This window comes from Sciurus carolinensis, chromosome X (assembly GCF_902686445.1).
Source record: "Sciurus carolinensis chromosome X, mSciCar1.2, whole genome shotgun sequence".
NCBI classification, from domain to species: Eukaryota; Metazoa; Chordata; class Mammalia; order Rodentia; family Sciuridae; genus Sciurus; species Sciurus carolinensis.
The window spans coordinates 36,659,967-36,684,986 of record NC_062232.1 but is presented as its reverse complement, the minus strand read 5'-3'; the positions used below and the strand labels follow the sequence as shown (position 1 = coordinate 36,684,986).

Here is a 25,020-nt window from a genome sequence, read left to right as displayed (position 1 = left end):
CATGATGAACTTTAAAAACATTGAACTAAATGAAAGAAACCAGGCACAGAAGACTTTCATATTGTATTATTCAATCTACATGAAATTCTAGTAAAGGCAAATATGTGAGAAAAAGTAGTAGTTGTTGGGGCCAGGCCCATGGGAAAGGGAACCAATCTTCCTCCTTCCCTCCAGATTGAACCCAGGAACACCTTGCCTCTGAGCTACATCCCCAACCCTTTTTAAATTTTTGAGACAGAGTCTTTCTAAGTTGCCCAAGTTGCCTTTGAATTTGTGAGCTTCCTGCCTCAGCCTCATGAGTGGCTGGAATTCTAGGCATGTACCACTGCACTAGTTAAGAGAAGGAACTTTTGAAGGACAATAGAAATGTTCTAAACTAGATCGTGGTGATCATTACACAACTCTATACATTTATGAAATAACCACCAAATTCTGTATACACTTCGAAGAGGTAAATTTTATGACATTTAAATTTATAGCTTAACATATTAGTTTGTAGTATTTTACCATAACAAAATACTACAGACTGGGGTGACTTAAACAACAGAAATTTCTTTTCTTATGTGTCTAGAGGTTGGAAGTTCAAGGCCAAGGTGCCAGCAGGGTTGGTTTTTCCTGAGGCCTCTCTCCTTGGCTGGCACATGACTGCCTTCTTGCTGCTTCTTTGTATTGTTATTCTCTATGCACATTTATTTTTCTTTTTTGCACATAAAATCCTTGTCATTTGTAACATTTTATTTCACAAGTTAGGGTCTAATAGTCATTATTTGATTTGTTGACTTAAATTTCAGACTGATTTATTTTTTGTTCATAGTGGTCATGGTTATGTGTGTACTTTCCCCCTCTGAATTCAGACCAGCTACAGGTTTATTTAAAATATTTTTAAAAAATTACTTACCATCTTTGATTTTGTATTTGCAGAATTCTGCCCTATGGTATGCTTACTCCTTTGTAATGCTGCTGAGACTTTGTATCATTTTGATAATACAAATGCTGACCATAAACTCTAACCGCATTTTTTTATTTTTTAAAAAATATTTTGAAGTAATTTTGGGCTCAACAGAAGTCATAAAAATAGTACAGAGTTCTTGTGTACCCTTTCTTCAGTTTTCTCTAATAACATTTTATATAACCTTAGTATATTATTAAAACCAGGAAATACACTGGTAAAATACTATTAATTAAACTGCAAATCTTATTTGGATTTCATTAATTTTTATACACATTCATTTTTCACTTTATAGTTCTCTGAAATTTTATCACATGAATAGATACATGTAATAAGTACTGCAATCAGGACACAGAATTTCTTGTTTGACTCCTTTTGTCAACATTATTGAGGTAAACTTTAATTTTAAAAATCAACTTTATTATTAGAGTATAAATGACATATACCAATTTTAAAAAGTTACACATGTTGTGACAAATGTATGCATCTCTGTGTGACCACCATCCCCAGCATCATAGAGAACATCTCTGTCACCTCAAAGTTCCTTCATGTCCCCTTCACTTGTCCCTCCCCTATTGTTCTGATACTATGCTCAGTATTGCCTTTTCTTGCATTTCATACGAATGGAACTTTACAGTATCTACTATCTGGAGTCTGGCTTACTGTTTGGGATTCAAGATTTGAGGTACAGCTTTGAGAATACGTATAGAAACCAAGTGCAGCAAATTCACATAATGGTGTACCACAGAATATTTCTGGGTATTTGTGTAGTCGCTTTTCATTCTCTGGATTGAAAATCCTGCTGGGTGCGGTGATGCACACCTGTAATCCCAGTGGCTCAGGAGGCTGAGGCAGGAGGATCACAAGTTTAAAGCCAGCCTTAGCAATATAGTGAGACCCTGTCTCTAAATAAAATATAAAATGTGTTGGGGATGTGGCTCAGTGGTAAAGCACCTGTGGGTTCAATCCCTGGTACAAAAAAAAAACAAACAAAACAAACAAACAAAAAAACCAAAACAAAACAAAAAAACCTTCCTTTATTTTAAACATGCTACTTTTTTTTCCAAATAAATTACTCTTCTAACCTCCAGAAGTTTTAAAACATAGTAAGATATTTAAATTGTTCATACACTTTGATTTATTTTAATTACACTCCCGTATTTAAATATCTGTTCTGACTAGCACATTCATTGTGCTATTTAGTGTACTAATAGTTCTTTTCATAAAGAAGATTCTCCAGGGACACATGCCACTTTTGTAAACCTTTTATCAGAGGTATAAATAATTGAGAGGGCAAGCTTGTTCATTGTAGGACAACAGAAATCAGGAGATGGTGGGCAGTAGGAATAGCTGCCATATTATTCAGAGGTAAACAAAAGTGTTTATCTTCATTCTATTTCTTACCTTTCATCCCATTTCTGTCAATCTCCTTGTCCCTTCCATCTTTCAACCTTTTTACCATTTCTTTTTTTCTTTATTGGAATTTTCTGTCTCTTTATCCACATTCTCTTTACTTTCATCTCATTTCTTTTCATCTTCCACTCTGATCACCCTATTTAACTTTCTTTTCCCTACTTCATCTTCCTGCTTCAGGTCTTGCAGCTGCTGACTTTGCTTCTTAGGAGAATATCATCATCATCATCATCATCATCATCATTGATATTATCATCATCACCATCAATGATATTACCATGGGTAGTCTTTTCCTTTCCCTTTACCCCTAGAGTTGGACCTAGCGTGCATATGCCTCCCTAAATGGAGCACTGTCTTACATTAACTCCATGTGCAGTGGCTAGGGTATCATAGGAACATGGCTTTCCTGGAATATCCACTTAATGGGAAGGTCTGGTTTAGTGGAAAAAATAAGGCTTTTCAGTCAGTCAGATTCTGGGGGTTAGAACCTAGGTTTACCATTTATTACCTATTTCATCTTGGCCATGTATTTAACTTCTGTTAGTCTCAGTTCCCTCGCCTGTCAAGTAGGAGTAACAAAACCTACCTTAAGAGTTGCCATGAGCATTATATGGACAATACTTGTTAAGTGCCCAGCCCATAGTAGATAGTCATGAAGAATTAATTCTCATCCCTTGCCTCAGGCTTTTCTTAATTCTTTACCTGGGGCAGGGAGAACAGTGTTCCTAGGGAAAGTAAAGCACAAGCTGGGACTATCCCAGGCATCACCTGTACTGCAGGATTCTTGCATTTTCCTTTGGCATAATACTAGCATATTCCAGAATAAGAAGTTGGGAGATGCTGCTACTGAGACTATTGTGTTCTAAAAAGCAGTCATTACGCTATGGATACACTGCCCTTCCTAATTGTTCCTTTGTGTACTATTTTAAAAAATATTTTTAGTTATAGATGGGCATAATACCTTTTACTGATATTTGGTGCTGAAGATTGAACCCAGTGCCTCACATGTGCTAGGCAAGCGTTCTACCACTGAGCCACAACCCCAGCCCCCTCCTCTGTGTACTATTAATGTTTGGGGTATGAGGGTAGTTTTAAAAATAATTCTTCTATTTAAACAAGATATTTTGTGATGTCTGTTTCTAAATGGTCTTTTAGGAAGGAAGGTGATGCATAACTACCTATTTTTCATTATTTTGAACCGATAGTAGTCAGACAATGACAGTTGTGTTTACATTCCTTTTATTTAGAACTTGTACTCATGGATTTTACACCATGATCATCTAGGTACAAGAAACTTTGTATAGGTACTTTGATGTTTAATCAAAACTCTTCTTTCTTTGCAATCTATCCTAGTCTTTCCCTCCTGTGTGACTGGCTTAAAATATGAAATCTGTTTTGAGGGTATTTTATTCTATCTCTGCTTCCGCTTGTTGATTTTTTTTTTTCCCACCTACTATTCCAGGGCAATTATTTTGGCATTTATGGACCAAGAGTAGAGTAAATCACAACCGTATTTTCAAGTCTAATCTACTTGACTTTTACAGTCAGCTTTATTAATTAAAGCTTCAGATCTCACTGATTCGTAATGAGAATATTACTAATGTGTGTTTCCAGCTTTTTCCTTTGGCCATGGCCTGCCTGAACAAAAATTTGCTCATTTCACTTTCTCTCCTTCTCCATCCTCTAAGGATTCTTGTGAATTTTCTAACTGGATTCTTAGACTTTAGGGAATATAGGAAATGAAGAAGAGGGAGGGAAGAGGGAGAGATCAAACAACTTATGGTGATGAAATGAGACATTTTGTGGAAGAAGTGTAGATGTGGAGCATAAATTGGATCACCTTTAGATTGTTTTTCAGAAGCCTAAGAAAAGGTGAGATAGCCTTTTCATTGAATACACTACCATGCTGAGACTGGACCATACTAGCTTATTATTTGAGTTATAGCTAAGTGATAACTCATTAAATTAGATGTCTGTTTGTGTTTAAACAAGAGAACCACTATTACCCCTTCCCTGTCACTGATCAATTGATCAAATCCTCTCTCCTCTCCCCCTGAATTTTCCTTTCATTAATCTTCCTCTTTCCAAGGCCATTACCTCTATCTAGTTTTCATCTTTCACTTGGGAGTGGCCTCTTCAGTGGCATCTTTGCCTTCAATCTGATTCCCTTTCTCAGCTACCCACTCTGCTATAATTAACTTTCTAAAACATTTAGAATCCTTTCATACCCTTCATAGATAGGCCTAGGACCGCATATCTTTTAGCTCTTGGACTTTTCTAAATCTCCTGTCCTCTGCTACTCAGCTGTTAGCCACACAGAATGACTTGCAATATCCCATGTGCTGAACCCTCCCATATTCCTGTAACTTTGCATGTGCTGTTCCCTCTACAGGGAATGCTCTTCCCTACTTGCACTTCCTTGTCCTTTCTATCCATTGAAAGCCCATTTTAGATGTCACCTGCACTGTGATGCCTTCTTGATGCTTTCTGATGGTTTGGCACTCCTTGCTCCTTTTGGAGCATTTTCATAAATCCCTATTATTCGTCTAAGTGTCCCCCACTGAGCAAGAGTGAGTAGCGATTTTGTGGCAGTTCAGGGGATGTGGCTAAGCATGCAACCTCTGGGGCTTGGCAGCTTGATTTCTAATCCCAGCTCCCCCTTTCTCTTACCCTGAGACCTTGAGACCTTGGATAAACAATTTAGCCTCTCAGACCTTGACTTTGTGTGTGTGTGTGTGTGTGAGCAATTGAACCCAGGGGCACTTTACTGCTGAGGCACATCCCCAGCCCTTTTTTATGTTTTATTTAGACACAGGGTCTCTGAGTTGCTCAGGGCCTCATAAAGTTGCTGAAGCTGGCTTTGAATTTGGGATCCTCCTGCCTCAGCCTCCCAGCTGCTGCTGGGATTACAGGTGTGCACCACCACACCTGGCTTAAACCTTGACTTCTATAAAACAAAGATCACAGTATTATGTACTTTATAGGAGGAATAAATAAGAAGGTGTAAAAGCACTTAACACACTGCCTGATCCATTCTAAGTACTTAATCAATATTGGTTATTTTTACTTAGCTTTGAATTCTTGGAGCCTAAAACAGTGCCTGACACATGGAAGGCATTCAATAGTATATACTCAGTGGATTTAAAAAAAATAAAAGTTTTTCCCTAATGACTTTCAGCTTTATCTTCGCTGCACTGTAATTATTTGGAGGCAACACACCCCATCTTGCAGTTATTTGCACCTAGTCTTACCCCCTTACATGACTGTACAATCCTTATAGCTGGAGAGGCTGTGTTATTGAGTGTTGTGTCCACCACAAAGAGCTTTGAACTTAGTAGATATTCTGTAACTGGGTTGGTTCACACTATTGTTTTAGTAAAGGGTCTTTCAGCATCAAATAGTCATTGTGTAACCTCAGCTGTTGATGCATTTGTGGGCAGTAAATAATGTATTTCGGAACCTATAGAATAATGTACTGAGGAAGGATGTCCAGTTATTAATTTCTAGAATTAAGGAATATAGTCTTTGGATTGGAGAACATAAAGGGCATTATATCTAAGTGTTAATTCTTCTTGCTCTTTTGAGTGGAACCCAGTCTTTTAAAAATCATATCTAAAAATGATGGCATCAAGGAGTGTTTTTGCCTTGGTTCTCAAATTATTCCTTGGGAGGGAAATACACACACACACACACACACACACACACACACAATACTACAAGAGATAAAGGAACAATTATGTATATAACACATAAGTAAAATCTACCTTTTATATAGTTGGGACTGGGTTTCTTTTGTATCTTCCATGTTGAACATGTCAGTTGTCTTTATTCAGTTTTTGAAACTCCATAATTAGCACTGTGATTTTTGTTGGATAGGGTGGCCCCCTTCTTCTAGTCCTAGTATCGTTTTTCCAGGAAGTCTGATTTTAAACAGTGGGTTTGAACCTCTTCTTAGTAATATCAAGTGTTTTTTAATTGCCTTGCTGAATAGACTCCATAAGGATGTGAAAAGACTATTTTAGATATGGTTTTGACAGTATTTTTAAGCTTCCAGCTTTGCATCCTACACTGATTTTATATATTATTCAGTATTTTTATACATTCATCTTCTCTCCAAAACTGTTATATATACATAATTTTCTTAATCCTTTAAATAGTGCTGCAGTATCCTGTGGTTAGCAAGTGTTGATTTTCTATTTTTTGCTGAAAGGGTAACTAGTGAACAAAGAGTTTAAGTGGTCTGTACCAGTTATATAGTTAATTTGTGATAAAGCTACAAGAATATTCTAGCATTTTAGCCACTTCCCTTTCCCCTTTTCTGCATCACAAAATCATATCTTAAGAAGCAGCACACAAATAAAAATAACTTAATGAACCATACAGATGTAGTTCATCTTAAACCATAGATTTAATAATAAATATTGAGCATAAATTATAAATAGATTTATATTTTTATAATACAAAAATACTTTGGAAATCCACCTTCTATAATTTGTCCTTTTGTCATTCATTTATTCCACTTACCTTTATTGACCATCTCTTAGTTCAGCACACTAAATGAGATTCAGGTTTGTATGAGCTGAATTTTCTTAAAATAAGATATGCCTATTTAAACACAGTATCCATAGGAACATAAATTTATCAAAAATGAAGTGAGAGAAAAAAAGAATTTGGAGTGAGATTATAACTTGAACATTGGTATTTAGATGTACTCCCACCTCACAATTCCAATGGAAATGACTGTAAAATTTCAGAACATGGAAACTATATTAATATTGAAGACTGAGGAGGGGTTTCATCTTCATCCTGCAAACTTTGAAGAATTTCCACCTGACACAGTGCAGATGGGGTTATACTGAAGGAATATGCCAAAACCAACTTGAAATTTTACTTCTTGAGAGAGTGAAAAGAATTGAACTGGGGTCAGGATAACCTTCAAGGGCTTTTAGCTGGTTTACTCCCACAACCTGTTGATAGCTTATGAGTGCCAGTAGGAGACCCAGGAATAGTCACACTGGGGTCAAAGCAGGCCCTGCATTGGGGCTTTTCTCTGATAGAGCAGGCAATGGCACACACAGGACTGGGCAGTCTGTTCTTGGAATGGAGGTCAGATCAATTTATGAAGTGTTGATATGGAAAAATGTAAAGTTTTTCTTACTGGGGACTATCCATAGCTTCAGCTCCTTTCCTACTTTCTCTTCACATTCTGTATATGAATTTATACCAACCAGTCAGTCTCCCACTGAGAGGAGGAATCTAAAACCATTAGGATGAACAGTAAAAGGAGTAAAAGAGACCCCATGCACCCTGTTTGGGGAAGATCAGCTTAGATAGACTGCTCTTTGTTCAAGAATGAACAAAGAACCCCAACATAAGGTTTTTGAAAAGACTCTGCCACATAAATGGAGAACATAGTATTCAAGAGGCAAAGGAAGAAAAACATTTATTTCAAAATTGTTTTCTCTAGGAAATGAATATTTTTTATAACAATGTGCTTTGTGTTTTCTGTTGAATAAAAAGAAGTATGTAATACAAAGTAAGCAGTGGAAGTAAACCTTGTGAAGTGAGAGCTGGAAGGAGAAAACAGAACAAGAGAATAAATTTAAAATATTGCTGAATGAGATTGTAGGCAAAAAGGCAGAGAGCTTGCTGAAGAAGGAAGAAATGTGAGGAAACCAAAAAAAGGCAATATGTGGAGAAAAAATTACAACAGGGGAGATGATTATAAATGGGATGAGTGATGGGAAAGGCAAACTTTAGAAAATCTCCCAAAATGCATAAGAAGTCATAAGATGAAAGAGCAACAAGATAAAATTATTCCTAAAATATTAGAGGCCAGATTAAAAAATAGCTGAATTGATTAAGCATACCATAAGAAAACATTAAAAACAAAACTCTATACTATAAAAGATGTAGACTAGCTGTGTGTGGTGGCACACGCTTGTAATCCCAGTGACTGGAGGCTGAGGCAGGAGTATCATAGTTTGAGGCCAGTCTCAGAAATTTAGCAAGACCTTGTCTCAAAATTTAAAATAAATAAAAAGGGCTGTGGATGTAGTTCAGTGGTAGAGTGCTTCTGGGTTCAATCCCCAGTATCACCATAAAGAAAGATAAATTTGTGAACTGAGTACTTACTTACCTCCTGGCAAACTTTGATTTCAAGGGTAAAGCAAATAAATTATTAATCATCCTGGCTCAAAAAAGTAAACCCCAAAAGAAGCAGCTTCAATATTAAATACCAGAAGACAGTGAAGCAATATGTATAAATTTTAGGCATAAGTTTGTGACCCAGAAATATTACACTCAGCCAAAGTGCTATTCATTAGTGAAATCAACAGAGCGATGACCTCAGTTGTGAAATCTATCATACACATGCCACCGATGTACTTTTTCTGAGAAAGTTGCTTGATGGTATGTGCCAACCAATTAAGATAAAGCAAATTAAACAATTCGACCATGGGGAAGTCATGAAATAAAAGGATTCGTGGTGAGCAGTGGAATGAAACAATAGATAATCATGAAATATAAAGTTTGAAGCAATGTAAACATTTGACGCATTTATTGAGAGACAGGATAATAATAAAATGAGCACCAAATTCAGAATAGGGACAGAGAAAAAACACATTATTACTTTTCTTATTCTAGTGAGTTTTAGTAGACATCAATTTTTAGAATACTTGAACTGACATTTTAAAAATTACAATGAATAGAGTTAAACTCTATCAGGAGGGGAAAAAATCCCAAACTTATCTGTAGATCATCTTTATGATTTGTAAATGTTCTTTAACTTGCTTAATAAACATGTTTTGTATTTTTAACTGCCTTTTAAAAAGACCATAAGTAAAATTCCATCAGAAATTAATATTCTTATTGCTTTGTGATGAGACTTTTGTGGCATAGAAATTCTCAGTTAAGTATGGGCATGAGTTACTTTCATAATCAGAAATATGAACTATTTAAAAAGAATATGCAACTTAACATAATTATATGATCACAATTATGTAAAGGAAAAGAACAACAGTGGGTACTAGGTAAGAGAAATGCCACACATTTTTTTCTGTTCATCTTTCATAGTCTTGTACATATATTAAATTAATACATATTAATTTTTACAGGAAGAAAAGTAAACTATCAAAAAATTCCATGCATACAGCAGTTAATAATTACAGACATATTTATGGTATTAAATTCTTTGTTCTTTCCCAAATCAAAAAGAAACTAAGATTTAGCTAAAGACATTAGGAAAAGCACAAAACAGACATTAGCAGAAAGAAAAAGTTAATGAACTTAAAAAGCTCAATTTTATAATGTGTAAACATTTGAATAAACAACCATCTAAGAACTGACTGGTTAAAATAATAGAATTAATAAACCTCTCACTTGTTTGCTCATGAAAACAAAAATACAGAAAATAGTGTATTCTAATCATAAATTCAGGGGAAGTAAAACATATAGCTTATGCTAATTGTGAATACTAGAGTAAATATTAATTAGCAAAATTGACTCAAGGAATACAATACTGGAATTGGCTAATAACTATGGCAATATTCATGAAAATTGTCAGAGTTATTCCAAAGGCTGAAGTGATTGTCTCTGAGTGGTAGGATTATTGATTATTTTTCCCCTTTGTTCTATTTAGGAGTCTCAAAAATTCTACAATAAGCAGATATGAATTTCAAAGTTAGATGAATAAAAACAAACTATAAAAACAAATTCCTCTGTTCCTTTGTCAAAAGACAAAGTTTGCTCCTTTTGAGCTTTAAAGATAAAACTTGCTGCCTTTACAAAAAAAAAAATTGTTTTTAGTGCTGAAACCTAAGCGTGTAGGCTACCACTGAGCCATGTCACCAGCTCTGCCTTTCTAAAACTTAAGCAAAGTATTGTGATGTACCCTGAAAAGACTGTCAGGGTTCAAGGAGCCTGTTAATGGACCTGAGAGGCTCTGTGACTCCAGAGCAAATAATGGCCTAGGGATCACAAATTGAATTTCTAGATCTCTGGCTGCCTTCTGGTGCCCTGATATATCTGGAACAGAAGAATAGGCACAGCAAATACCATACACACAGATAGATGCCAATTCTTTGAGGTGCAACAGAATATCTATCACTTAAGTAGAAAACTATTTATGAAGTATCTCAAATCTCTCACACATTTGGATCACAAACCTTTTTTGTTAGTAACGTGAATAGGCAAGGTATTCTTTTCCCCATTCATATGGAATAGGTAAATGAAAATTGTGACTTTTGATTTAGGCCAGTCAGACAAGACTACACTGCTTACTCCCATTCCTGAAGAAATGGCGAGTTGCTCTTCTGCATGTTAGGAATGCTGCAAAGTAGTACAGTACATGCATCTGCTACAAAATGTGGAGAGCTGGACATGGTGTCACATGCTCCTACTCTCAGTGACTTGGGAGGCTGAGACAGGAGAATCTTAAGTTTGTGGCCAGCCTCAGCAACTTAGTGAGACCCTAAGCAACTCAGTGAGGACCAGTCTCGAAATTAAAATAAAAGTCTGGGGATATAGCTCAGTAGTAAAGTGCCCCCTGGGTTTAATCCCCATTACCTGCTCCCTGCCCCCACAAAAAAAATATGGCGAGTAGAGATGTACAAAATGTGACAAGGGTATGTAACCAGGAGTATGTGACTGAAGTGGCATTTCCCAAGCAGGTGTTCCTAAAGAACTTGAACTTACTGAGTTATATACCTCATATTAATCTATCAATAGTTGAGAAATGTCATCTTGAGTACTTATGGTGCATACTAGTGTATCAATGGACATGTGAGATCCTAAAATAAAAAAAACAGACTCTGGAACTTCATACAACTTAGTATTTTCCTAAAATATATGTCTGTGGAACCGTTTTCTGCTGACCTTTAAGACAAGCTTAAGCCCTCTGTGGGACAGACTTTGAGCAATGTCTATTTAAAGTGTACATTAAATAGAAGAAAAGCTTCTTAGCTCAAAATACTGGTGGCTTAGTTTTTCAAGGCTCTGTCTTGAAAAGTATAATCAAATTATACATTTCACATTGCATTAACTTCTTTTGTTCTACGAAAAGAAAATGAAACACTACAACTTTTTTTTTAACACTTAAACTTTCTTCAAAGACTGAATTCTCAACAAAGGAGAAATTCAAGATAATACTCAGTGTTTTTTTTATAGGAAATATAAACTCAAATATCCTGGTAAGGCTGGATTTTCTTTTTGTAACACGAATGACATTTATCAGTGGGCCATAGATGGCCTTTAATCTTTGACTTGTCTTTTAAATTAGAGAGGGATATTGGAAATATGATGGTTTATTTCTCTATTCTCTTCCTAATATCACCCTTCTCCCAAATATTTTCATTAATCTTCCCCAGTGTTAATGAAGTTCATTACTTATTTATCTATGAATTCAAGAAATTTTTGCTTACTGCCTGCTCTGTTCCAGGCACTAACTAACATTGAGGATTAAGTGCTGAATAAGACTTGTAAACTTAAACCTACTGAGGGAAGATAACCAATGAACATACAGATAAATTGAAAGGCTTTCAGATATAAGTGCTATGATTAAATTAAAACCGAATGAACTAATTTTTTTTCTTTCTCCTAGATTGGTGGTCAGGGAGGGCTTCTTTGTGGAAGTGACTTTTGAGTTGAGAACCAAATGATGAGCCAGCTGATTTTTCTGAATCAGATAAATGAATATAAAGGAAACTAGATAAGTCTGAAATACTCTTGAGTCTATTTTCACCGCTTGTTTTCAAGGAAAAAAGACTTTCCATCTTTAAAATGGCATGCATGCCTATCCAAGAATGGGATTCTTGGATTTAGGTGGCTCACAAAGTTAAGTTTCATAACTCAAATATTTTCCCTAGAATGTGATTCATTATAATTTCTCAGGGGGGCCTGCCATTTGCCAAGTGGGCAGCTAAAGCTCTTCTCCTTGTCCTGCTGATACTTTTGAAGTCTTTCTGAAGAACAGTATTTCTAAGTGGTACACATTTGTACTTTATTAAAAATCAGGGCATTTTAAATGAACAGCTACTATTTTTATATATTGGTTATCAGAAGAGCTTTAAAATTATACAACTGTTGGGAATTTAGTTCAGATTCAAAACTCATCTCTTCAGTGGCTAAGACTCAATTGTATTTGGTTTTCATCACTCTTAAGCACCTCCATAGCCCCCTTGACATGTCATTACTATTCACTAACCAGTTTTTATTTATCTAAATTAGTTTCCTTTGAGACAAAATGCTAGCTTGGTTTATCTTTAGAAATAAGTCTCAAGTTAATAGCCACTGAATTTATGAATTTAACAATAAACAATAGATTATCAAATTCCTGTAATAATGTACATTCTAAAAATTCAATGTTACTTTTTTTTTTTTTAAACACAAGAAGTGTGACTATTCACCAGCTGCTGTTTAAAACAGGCTGTAGAGAACTCTTTTCTTTACCAACCAGCATTTTGCTTGGGAGGAAAATCCAAAGTAACAGCAAGGGCAATTTCCTTTAGCCCTCCTTCTATCCCAATACACCCCACCCTACCAGTCAAAAGCAGGTCTTATGAAGAGGGTTTGAGGAAGAAAACTTCTCTTATTTTTCTTGGTTTCAATGGACTTGATCTAGGAGACAGGCAGAGTTCAAATCCAGTCCATGTTTTGTCAGGCTGCTGGTTTCCCTTTTCTGGAAGAATCTTGACTGTGTCCTTTCTACTTAAAGATTGTAGAGGCGATTGGTATTCTCACGCAAGGTGGCCAAGATGTGGGAAAGAGGTGCATCTTTGATTCTGGCAATTTCTCGCACTGTGTGAAGGGCCAGGCCTGGGTGGGCATACTGGCAGAGACTTTTGGGAACCTGGCGAGGAAGAAAGTAGGGAGCATCAGTTTCAACAAGAATTCTTTCCAGTGGGATCTTTTTCAAAGCTTCTCGGGCTTCCCAGGCAGAAGAGTAGGTCAGGACTGCTGTGAAGCCTACAGACATGTTGGGAAAGTGCTTCAGCATGGGCTCAATGATTGGGTAACTGCCAGTGAAGCAATGCCTATGGATCTTGTAGTCAGAGGGCACAAATTTTTTCATGATGCCCAGCAGATCTTCATCAGCTTCTCGGCAGTGGATCACCAAGGGCATCCTGAGAGACACAGCTAGCTGCAGTTGTCGCTCAAATATCTTGAATTGCTCTGGGACAGGCGTGGTGCACTTGTAGGAATAATCCAAGCCCATTTCTCCAAATGCTACAGCCTTGGGATGTCGCAAGGCGTGCAAGAGACTTCTTTCTTGATGCTCATTGTAGTAACGTGCAAAATGAGGGTGACAGCCAAAGGCTCCCCAAACCAGGTCTTCTTTCAATAGTTCCTCCCACAGGCCATCCCTTAGAGTACGAGGATCACAGAAGTCAGAGATGCAGCCCTGAAATTCCTTAGGGAAGGAGTTGCTATAAATTTTTCTGAATGTGGTAAAGGTCCCCTTGAAAGACAGCTTGGAATAGAGCATGTCCAAGTGACAGTGGGTATCAATGAAACCCTCTAGTAGGTATGACTGCCAGGGACTCCTTGGCTGGAAGTTAAATGCATGTGCTCCCCAAGGACTTGGCAGCTCCTCCTCTTGATAGGTTGTTCCCTTTATGGCTGCTGTTGAGTTTCTGGAGAAATGAAATGAATGAAGATTCTGGGATCTGCCTTCTGTCATTTGCAGACTCTTGTAAGTATCTTGGGAGCTCACTGGATGGTAGGAATAATCACAACCTAGGAAGCTCTGTCTGCCTCTATCAGTCTGGAATGTGGTACTGGTACTACTGTTGTCTGTGGAGAGAGAACGAGAAATCTTGGTATTGCTGATCCAACAGCTGGTGTAGTCCTTCCAAGGACTATAGTACAAATTAGACTGGTGTATGTCACAGTCCCTCTTGAAGGATGAAGGCTCTGAAACTACTGGTAAACTCCATGAGAATGGCTCTTTCTTAGAGAATCCCATAGTGGAGTTCTCATCCACATCAGTCCATTTACTTTCTGAAGAGGGGTGGTCCACATTTTCTTTAGGCTTTTGAATTACTGAGAAGGAATTATTTGCATCCTGAATTCCTAAGGGTGAAGAGTTTTTTTCACAAATGACTGTCCTTTGGTCACCAAGTGGCTTCTCATTCAGTTTCTTACAGGGAGTTGCAATCACTCTCCTGTCATTGAAGCTGTTCATTTTGGGGGCTGATTCCTTCTTTTTCTGAGAAGCAAAGAAAGTGACACTCCTGCCTAGTCTTCCTCCAGAGTTGGGACGCTCTAGTACCCGTGGTTTTGTAGTAGGGGCAGCTTCCCCCTTTTCTTTTGGTGTTGCTTTTATTGTGATGCCATAGATAGCCTTCCGGTAAATCACTGAAGAGCCTCGCTCTTGAACTCTACCCATCCCTTTTTGGAACTTATTCGGTTCCTCCATCTTATTTTGCTCCTGAACCCTACCCATCCCTTCCTGTAACCCATTTGGTTCCTCCATCTTATTTTCCTCCTGAACCCTACCCGTCCCTTCCAGTAACCCATTTGGTGCCTCCATCTTATTTTGCTCCTGAACCTTACCCGTCCCTTCCGGTAACCCATTTGGTTCCTCCATCTTACTTTGCTTCTGAACCCTACCTGTCCCTTCTGGTAACCCATTTGGTGCCTCCATCTTAGTTTGCTCCTGAACCCTACCCGTCCCTTTCGGTAACATATTTGGTTCCTCCATCTTAGTTTGCTCCTGAACCCTACCCGTCCCTTCTGGTAACTTATTTGGTTCCTCCATCTTACTTTGCTCCTGAACCTTATCCGTCCCTTCCAGTAACTTATTTGGTTCCTCCATTTTAGTTTGCTCCTGAACCCTACCTGTCCCTTCCGGTAACCCATTTGGTTCCTCCACCTTATTTTGCTCCTGAACCCTACCTGTCCCTTCCGGTATCTTATTTGGCTCCTCCATCATAGTTTGCTCCTGAACCCTACCCATCCCTTCTGGTATCTTATTTGACTCCTCCATCATAGTTTGCTCCTGAACCCCACCCGTCCCTTCCATTATCTTATTTGGCTCCTCCATCTTAGTTTGCTCCTGAACCCTACCTGTCCCTTCCGGTATCTTATTTGGTTCCTCCATCTTATTCTGCTCCTGAACCCTACCCATCTCTTCCTGTAACTTACTTGGTTCCTCCATCTTATTTTGCTCCTCAGGTTCAGACGCAAGTTCAGAGTTCATGGAGTTATGGGATGTAGGGTTGGAATGAAGGATATAGGTATCCTCTACAGAAGCCATTTCTTTTAGAAATAGGCCGGCGGAGTGCAGAGTGGATCCCACAGGCTAATGAGCCTTGTGTGTCCTGAATCAAGCAGTTTTTGGAGGTGTTTCCCGCCACACCTGGGCCTGAGGAGGGAAAGGAAGAATTTCCATGATGGGATGAGTCCCAGGAAAACCTCCACGTAGAGTCTACAGAATTCTCTTCCTGGGCTTTTCAGGTCCTTGGGGACCCGCCCCCCACCCCCGCCCGGGGCCCCTCAGAACCACTTCACTCAGTTCCCCCAGGCAGTTGTTTGCTAGGGTTTCCTACCTAACGGCCGCTCCTGTGGTACTCCTTTTTTCAACAGTTTTCAGTGTACCAAAGACGCCAAGTCCTGTCACTGATTCCAAAGCACTGTGCAGAAGTCACAGCGATCGAGGACTCACGAAAAGCCCAGCGTGGCGTCTGAGCCCACAGTGTGCATCCCAGATTGCCACGCGCGTGCAATTTTGATGACGCTACTTCCTGTCAAAGTACTTCCGGGACAGCAAAAGTGTTACATTGGGTTCATAATACAAGAACCTTCCGAGATGCCGAAGTCCTTAAGTGACAACAAGTAATTTTAGGGACAATACATAGGGTCTTTCTGTGTTGGACTACTGGTCCAGAGGCCCAGGTCGCCGAGGGCAATCAGGAGGACAAGTCTGAATGCAGTTTAGAAGCAGAACGAGACAGCCAGCCCCCATCATCCCTCCCTCCTGTCTGTCAGGCCGGAAACTCTCCTCAGCAGAGTACTCTCTCCAGCCCCCCACTTCCGTTACTTTCCACTTCCGTCTCTTCTGTCTGCTGCTCACGGAATCCCACTTTCCCGCCAGGGCTCCGCCCGAGCTACTGGTATCACTGCCACTGTTCCATGCATTTTGTTCCTCCATTCCACACCCACAATCTTTTCAAAAAGCTTAGTCACGGTTTTTAAAGCACAGTTTATACATACTATTAAAAACATAATCGTGGTATATAACCATTTTTTAGTCCTGTGTTATTTTCATTTAAAACATTAGCGCATATCTTAAGTATTTTTCTTACTGCTGCATGGTTCTCAAAAGCATTATACTAGTGCTTTAATATTTCAGGAGTCCTTGGAGGCGCCATAATTCACCAAACCCTTGTTTTTCTGTTAACTCTTCAGGTCCTCTCATTCTAGCTTTTATCTGTAAGTGGAAAAAAAAGAAAAAAAGCCGCAAAGAACATCTTTGCGCATTTAAGTTTTACCAGTTTGGTTTATTTTTTTGGGCTACATGCCCAGAAATGGAGTTCTTGAGAGGAAGTGTAGGAATTTTTAAATGGTTCCTCATAGCAAGCACCACGTCGCCCCAGAAGAATTACAGTAATTTAAAATTCCATCTGAAGCCCGGCATAGTGTGTTGCTGAGGCAGGAAAATCACTTGAACGTGGAGTATGAGGCCAGCCTAGGTAACAGTGAGACCCCTGTCTCAAAAAAGACACGCAAAAAGAGGGGTGGGGAGAGAGCTCCTCTGTGGCAAATAGTCCATTTAATGGGAGAAACACACAAATCTGATGCTTCATTGTACTTTTTATTTGTGCTTACCTGATAATTTCTTAAACATTTTGTTGGCCCTTTCTTGAATTTTGTTTATGCTCATTTCTCGTTTCATTAAAAGTTATAAACCAGGTGACCAGATGCGGTGGTGCACACCTGTAATCCAGGGACTTGGGAGTCTGAGGCAGGAGGATCACATATTCAAAGCCAGCGCGGGTAACCTAGTGAGATCCTGCCTCAAAATAAAAAGGGCTGGGATTGTAGCTTGGTGGTAAAACACTCCTGGGTTCAGTCCCCAGTACAAAACAAACAAAACCCCAAACAACAACAAAACCCACTTTATAAAATAACTGGGCACTGTGGCACACACCTTCAATCCTAGCCACTCTCAGCCGATTGGGAGGCTGAGGCAGGAAGATGGCAAGTTCAAGGCCAGCCTGGGCAATTCAGCAAGACTTTGTCTCAAAATAAAAAGGGGCCGCCCGGGGTTGTGGCTCAGTGGTAGAACACTCGCCTAGCAGGTGTGAGGTACTGGGTTTGATTCTCAGAACCACATAAAAATAAATAAAGGTACTGTGTCCCTCTAAAACTAAAGAAAAATATTTTAAAAAAAATAAAAAGGGCTGGAGATGTAACTCAGTGGTAGAGTGTCCCTGAGTTCAGTCTATACCACATGTACAAATTATGAAATGAACTTTTGTCATATTTTCCAATTTTTCCATTAGTATGATTTTTGTTTATATTTTAATAGAATGAAGTTATAACTTTTCTTGTCGAATTGTTTTTCTTTCATGTTTTTCTCTTTCTTCTCAGCCTAGAATATTATTTTGGGGAGTGAAAGGAGATGATTTGTTACATTGAAGCTGATAACCCACCTGCTATTTGTTTGTGTTGGGTTTTAATTTAGATGGGGATCTCTATGTGTGTTTTTCCAAGTTAATACTTTTTTGGTTACTGATACATGATTTATTTTTCAATGTGTGTTAAATTCTTGTAATAGTCTATTCCAGTCAATTCTTTTCCACCTTCTAGTATGTCTCTTGTTACTATGGCATTGTACTATTTTAATAATTGAAGCATTATGCTAAGGTATAAAATCTGAGAGAGCTAGGTCTACTTCATTTCCCTTAATTTTAATAATTATTTTTAATAGGCTGACTTGTTGATTTTTATCAGGTGGACTTAGTTTTAAGCCCTCTAAAACATCAATGATACATCAGTTTTGAAAATTTTTTTAGTCTGTATCCAGAATATACTTCACTTATGTTTTTAGTCAAGTTCTTTTATGTCTTCTAAAAGTGGTTTTTATCAGGGTCACAAAATTTTAATTAAAACTACTTTTAAGTTGTTTCATATTTTTTTATTCTACTGTGAAAATAGGATGGGGAAAGTATCCCCTCACCCATTGCATTTTCTAACTGTCTAATACATAAGGATATTTTTTATTTAATTGTGGTTACACTGAAATCTTTTCATTTTTTTTTTTTTTTTAGTGTTTGTTCGGTTATTTTATCTACCTGTAATGATTATTTTTGTCTATTCCTTGCCAATATTTTTACTTTGTATCTTTTTATGTTGTCCAGAACTTCTAAAAACAGTATTAAATATTGATTCTGGTAGGGGCATTATTGTTCTGTCCCTGAGTGTAGTAGACACATAGTTTAATTTAATATAAAGTTGGATGTTGAAGCTGTTGTTTTAAAGCAGATGCTATGTAATCTTGTTAAAGAGTTACCCTTGGGCTGGGGATATAGCTCAGTTGGTAGGGCGTTTTCCTCCTAAGCACAAGGCCCTGGGTTCAATCCCCACCACCACAAAAAAAAAAAAAAGAAAAGAAAAGAAAAGAGTTACCCTTGCATTTTAAAATGTATGTGATAGCGAATGGTATGAGATCATTACATATTTGCTCTTTTTTCCTAAGAAACATCTTTGTGTATGTGAGGAAAATGCTGCCTTTTGTGTGGGTGGTTTATAATTCTTATGGACTATTAAATTCTGTTTGCTTGTATTTTTGTTAGGCTCTTCTATAAATCATAAGTAGTGAAATTGATCTGTAGCAGTGATTCTGAACCTTGGCTTGCACTTGTGATCACCTGGAGGGCTATAAAAATCACTGATACTGAACCCACCCTGAGAGATTCTGAGTTGATTGTGTGTGTGTGTGTGTGTGTGTGTTCTACATATGATTTTAATGTACAACCAATGTAAGAACTGCTGCAGAGTTTTTTTTTTTTATGGTATGTTTATTACGCATTGGAATTCACCTTTGTGACTTTCCATCTCTTTTGGTATTCAAGAGGAATTACATAATGTGGTGATTTTTTTCCTTAAAGGTTTGAAAGAGTCCATTAGCAAATCATCCCAGTTGGAGCAGTTCTTTGATAATTTTTTCACATCTTCCTTCATTATTAGCTTATTCATTGTTTTTGATGAGTCATAATTATTATAGAAAATCAATCACTTATTTGTGATTTAAAATTTACTTTCATGTTTAAGATAATTTGTCTTATAATTTATATTTGTCATGAACTGTTTCATTTCTGATTTTACTTATTTTTCGTCTTTCTTGATTAGCTTTGCTGGAATCTTAGCTAATTAAAAAAACTCTTGGATTTGTTTATTGTAGTTGTTTTTCTCCTTTCAAATTCATCTGTCTGTGCTCTTTTGCTTTCTACTTGTTTTCTTTTTGACAAATTTTTGCATATTCCAAAGTTTTTCTTTCAACTGTTGGTTCTAAACTCTGGCTACTCTTCAGAATTACCTGGGGAGCATGGGTGAGAAAAAACAGTATCTTTTCCTTACCCATGCATGGTTCATGACTGAGAAATCTCTAACAAAAGACAGATTAAAAAGAGAAAACCATGCAATCTAGTTAATAAAAGTTCATTTGATGTGGGAGCCTTCAGATAAAGACCCAAAGAAATGGGAGAACTATTTTTTAAGGACAGTCATGCAGAAGTAGGATTGGCAAACTGAAGGGTATAATCTAATGGTAATAAATTGAGGGGAACCTAGCAAGGCCTGTTTGTTCAGAATCTTTTCTGTGTCCCTGTGTGACATTCCTTTCTGGGTATAGGGAGGACACCTGTGACATGAGGGTCTTCAGGAAAGGAGGGAGGGAAATGGTCAGAAAGTGACCTTCCTAGATTTTATGATCTGCTTCTTGGGAGAACAGCAAGGATGTTCAGGAAACAATCCTGCTTATGCTGATTTCTCAAATGTCAAGGTCTTATATTTAGGGGTAGCATGTCCTGAACCCCATCAGTAGCTTTTAAAAAAATACTAATGCCTTCCTCTCCTCAACAATTCTGATTTAATTTAATTAGACTTAGGTCTGGTCTTTTTTTTTTTTTTTTTTTGTAATTGCTAATGTGCAGCCAACGCTAAGAAATGAGGTTAGCAATTTATCCTCTGTCAAACTGTAAACTCTCTTGAATAATAATTTAAATTCATTAATTTATTCCCAGATTACAGGTTTGCCTATGTCCTATAGGTTTATATGACTTTATATTTTATTAGATCTTGTACTTTCTGTGGTTTTAAATTTTTCTTCACTTACAGTTATTAGAAGTGACAGATTTTGTTTGCAGTTACATTATACATTTCTAGTTGTATCACTTTGTGACCAGTGACAACTTATGTAATTTGTTTTTTAAAATTTCTTGTTTTTGTGAATTGGCATAGTAAAATTCTGTAAATCTACCATTGTCCTGTATAAAGGAGCCATCTTCTATATGTAACACAAAATTTATCATTTATTTCCTTGATTCTAAGCTTTTTAGTTGTAAGAGATACCATTGATTTAACAATAGCTTTTTTCAGGAAGAATAAACACACTGTATTAAATGTACACAAATTTTTGTTTTCTACTAACCTGGAAGAGCATGCATTTATTTTTACTGTTACATATCTTCTCTAAGAGTACTTCAAAATTTAAACCTGAGCCTTTTTCATAACATAGAGCTTAAATTGTTTATTTATTTATTGTAGTACTGAGATCAAACCCAGGGCTTCCTGCATGCTAGGCAAGCACTCTGGCAAGCAGTGTACCACTGAGCTACTTTCCTAGCCCTTGTTTCTTTTTCCTTCCTTCTTTCTTTTCTTTTCTTTCTTTTTTTTTTTGTTTTTTAAAGTTGGGGTCTCAACTCCTGGACTCAAGTGATATTCCTGCCTCAGTCTCGTTAGTAGCTGGGACTATAGGTACAGGCCTACGCCATTGGACTTGGCTTCCCAAATATTTTAAACAAGATTTGTGATGTTGACCTCTTTGTAAAATGCCAATCCTTATTTAACATTACTGATGTTTCATCCTCTTTCCTAACAACTTCGCTAAAAATTCAACTGTGAGTTTTTGACACTTACAGGTTTGGTTCCTGAGTAATAGTCTTTATGATTCATGCATTGGTCACACCAACCTCCCCATCTTTAAAAATTGTATGATGTATTCTGAGACATTAGGCTTTTGCTTTAGCCTTACAATTGCATGGACTAGCCTGTAATAGAAAACTTTCTACACAGTTGTTATTTTCATTGTTGTTGTTGTTAGTGCCACACTGGACAAGAATCTTTTTACATTTTAAATAAAAAAGAGGAGACTAAATTACTGTTAAAATCCAGCTATTTGGGATATGCAGTGCAAAGCAAATGATTGACATGAAAATATGATTAATTCCTTCTCTGAGAAGCTAAATTTGTACCATACATTAAGTTGTAACTACTTGCCCATCAAAATGCACTCCTGACTGCTTTGAGTTTCTTTTCGCTTTAATTGTAAGACTCTGAATTCAGAAATATGTGTGTAAAAATGTTTTCCTTTATAACGAGGAAACCATGTACCTATTATTTAAAACTAACTGATTTCATATTTATATCCTGTAGGCTAAGATCGAAATTCCAAATGTGTTGGGGATCAGGCAGGTAACCTTGTCTAATAAATACTGTAGGGCCTATGGAGGCCTGTGGGGAACTGAAAATCACACACCCTGCCAAATAGCATTTACATTCTGTTTTTAAGAAAATTGCAGCCAATTATATCCTCTAGAACTTTTCTTATCTAGTCTCTGCTTGACTTATAAATTATGATAAAACTTTGTATTGTAATTATGTTTCTATAAATTTTCATTCCTAACAGTTTTTGTCTTAGGTTCTTTTTCTGGATTCTTTGCAGGTTCCATTGCAATTAGGTCATTTATCTTTTTGAAATCACTTTAAATCTATTTGGTGTCTTCCCTTACATTCTGTTTTGCCACATTTTACAATTTCCTCTACCTCTTCCTTTTTTATCTTTTTATCTCCACCATTCTCAGATTTACCCTCTCTCTTTCATGTTGAAGTTTGGCAGCCCTGTATTCTCATGGTACCAGAAAATGAAATACCAATGTGTTCATCTTCTGGACGTATTGAAGCCCGGTCTCTTTTCTCTTTATTTCCCTTTAATATCTTTTATTCTCTTTTATGCATCATTTCATTGGTAAATATTTTAATGACTATGTACCTAACAATTGTTGTCAACTGGCCTATGCCTATTTAGTCATTCACAAATTTTTACCAGTAGCATTCAACATGTGTGTGTGTGTGTGGGGGGTGACAGCTAAGAATATTCTCTTCAAACTTTCCTACCTGATTACAGAAAAAAAGGTTTAAAATTGAATACTTACTGTGCTGAAAGCCCAATGAAGCCCCAGCTCTCTGTCTTTTTAGGTGTTCCAAATATAATTCAGATAATATAAAATGTCCAATACAATACAATTTAGTGTCTAACATTGTTTTGTAATTAAAGTAAAATTTATATAACATAAAATTAACCATTAGCCACTTTAAAGTGTGCAATTAGTGACATTTTGTTCATTTACAATGTTGTGCAGCCATCAACTCTAATTCTAAAATATTAATTGACCCAGATCAAAAAATCCTGTACCCATTCCACAGCATCTTACTTGAACTGCTCACTCAACACAAATGTGATACCCTGCTAGCACTGGGTGTTTACTAAACTAATTGGAATCAGGCCAGACGAATTCTCCAAGAAAGCCACTGAATATAGGACCATTTGATAATGAAGTCATAGGTGCTGTGTTGAAAGGTATAGACCTCTTGACTCCCCAGAGTCTTAGATTCTTAGAACCTATTCCTGTAAGGACAGTGCCTCGTCAACATTGGTAACTGATCTGTGCATTTTGAATACAATCAGTTTACTAACTAAACTCATTTCTAACATCATTTGTGGTGATTAACAAAGGTTCTTGTGTTGATCAAGCATTTTGTTAGCTACTTCTAAAGTGTGGGCTTCTGATAGGAATTTGCTAACTACTCCAGGAATGTTTGTTCTTATTTAGGGTAGCTGATACCCCTAGAAGGTAGATTAATATACATATTGTCTATGTTGAATAACCTTGGAGTTATATACACAATTAACTTTTGCAACTTCAATGATAAAAATTGATCAAAAGTGAGAGGTAAAGGGAATATTTAAATGGAGCACAGATTCCTTGAGAGGTCTAGATTAAACATGAAATGGTAGTGTAAATGATACTGTTGCCACAAGTATCCTCTATTACTACCTTCTCCTCAATGTATGAGCAGGTTGCTCTGTTGGGGGTGATTCCAAAGGTTAAAGATACATATTTATACCACCTGGCATCTAAGCATGAAGACCTTTTTGCCTAGTATTGAAGAAAAGGCACAGTTATCTGTTTCAACAGGGGGAAAAAAAGAACTGTGTTTCATTTGCAGAGAGGCACAGTTTTCCAGAGTATTCCAGATAGTAAAAAAATAATCTCTTGATTTTTGCTGTAAGTACATTAGAATTCACCTGCCCCCATTCATACAATGTAAGGTGAGATAATTCTGGGGCCAGCATTAAGCTAGGCTCTTTGAGGCTCCTGGAAAAATGTGAGTTGAAGTCCCTCTGCTTTGGAAGAATTTAGGATCTGCCTGTCTGAACTGCCTTAGGATAAACAGTCAGTAGGACCAAGAGTCAGGATAATTTTAGCCCAGAACCAAAGTAACTATGTTATTTTTAATGGGAAAAATCACAAAACTTATATTCATCATGTGAGAAAGAATATTTTGTCTAACACATACATTTAGAATCCGCTGTGAAATTCCAAAGACAAACTTTAGTTCAGTTTATAGTAGAGCTGATTGGTGGATTTATTACTTGAATATCATTCCTTTGTTCTAACCACATGGTGATGAAATTATAAAATAATCTATATGTATTGTAACCTTGATTATATATCTGTTCTCATAGTTGGTGTGTAGAATGTCTTGGAAAAATTCTCTCAACCCTTTTCTTAATACTAACAGTTATGGGCAGTAGCTTTATTGATTTTTAAGTTTGCTGAATTTTTTATAGTTTTTAATTATGATTCCAACAGGTATTATCTTTTGATGCCTATTTGGAAGATGAAGTGCCTGATAAAAACCAAGAAAACTATAGAATAAGATACTATAAAATCTATTTCTACCTTGAAGATGACACAATTCAAGTCAATGAACCAGAGGTGAAAAATAGCGGACTGCCTCAAGGTATCTATTTTAAACAACATTATGATTTTTTCACTTCTAATTCCTGCCTTAATCTAGTCTTCCTTTAGCTTTTTAAAAATCTCATGCTAATACTTAGGTATGCAACTTGTTGGCAATGGTGAGAGGAGGATGCTGTTAAGTGTTTAATTAATGGTAGTGACTTAATCAGCCTTCTACCCCTCGCACTTCAACACGGTCATTTCTCTCACTTCTCTGTGGCATAATGTATGCTTTCAGGTGCTGCTCTAGTATGAGCAAATTCTCCTGTGTCTTTGACTTTGTCCTTGAACCCTTTGGTCTCTTTGCCATGGCCACATTGCTTTCTGTAAAACATTCTCAATGGAAAAGAG

General features: G+C 37.1%; 2 protein-coding genes across 2 annotated transcripts in view; one reads left to right on the top strand and one right to left on the bottom strand.

The window, feature by feature from the left end:
- Positions 1 to 25,020, top strand: part of Efhc2 (EF-hand domain containing 2) — a 171,789-nt gene that overhangs the window by 38,846 nt on the left and 107,923 nt on the right. Inside the window, exon 3 of the mRNA XM_047536385.1 lies at positions 24,520 to 24,670. Within this exon, the coding sequence (XP_047392341.1) occupies positions 24,520 to 24,670 (151 nt within the window). The remainder of the gene's footprint in view (positions 1 to 24,519; positions 24,671 to 25,020) is intronic.
- Positions 13,068 to 15,560, bottom strand: LOC124972189 (putative deoxyribonuclease TATDN2). The gene is made up of 2 exons (XM_047536462.1): positions 15,522 to 15,560; positions 13,068 to 14,783 (listed from the first exon to the last, which is right to left on the bottom strand). Exons 1-2 carry the CDS (start codon positions 15,558 to 15,560, stop codon positions 13,068 to 13,070), a joined length of 1,755 nt encoding a protein of 584 aa, XP_047392418.1.

Bases quoted from the DNA above. Each gene is read 5' to 3' on its own strand.
- LOC124972189 (XM_047536462.1), bottom strand. From the start codon at position 15,560: ATGAACTCTGAACTTGCGTCTGAACCTGAGGAGCAAAAT. The intron at 14,784-15,521 runs AAGATGGAGGAA...GTTCAGGAGCAA, and splicing joins CTGAACCTGAGGAGCAAAAT to AATAAGATGGAGGAACCGAA.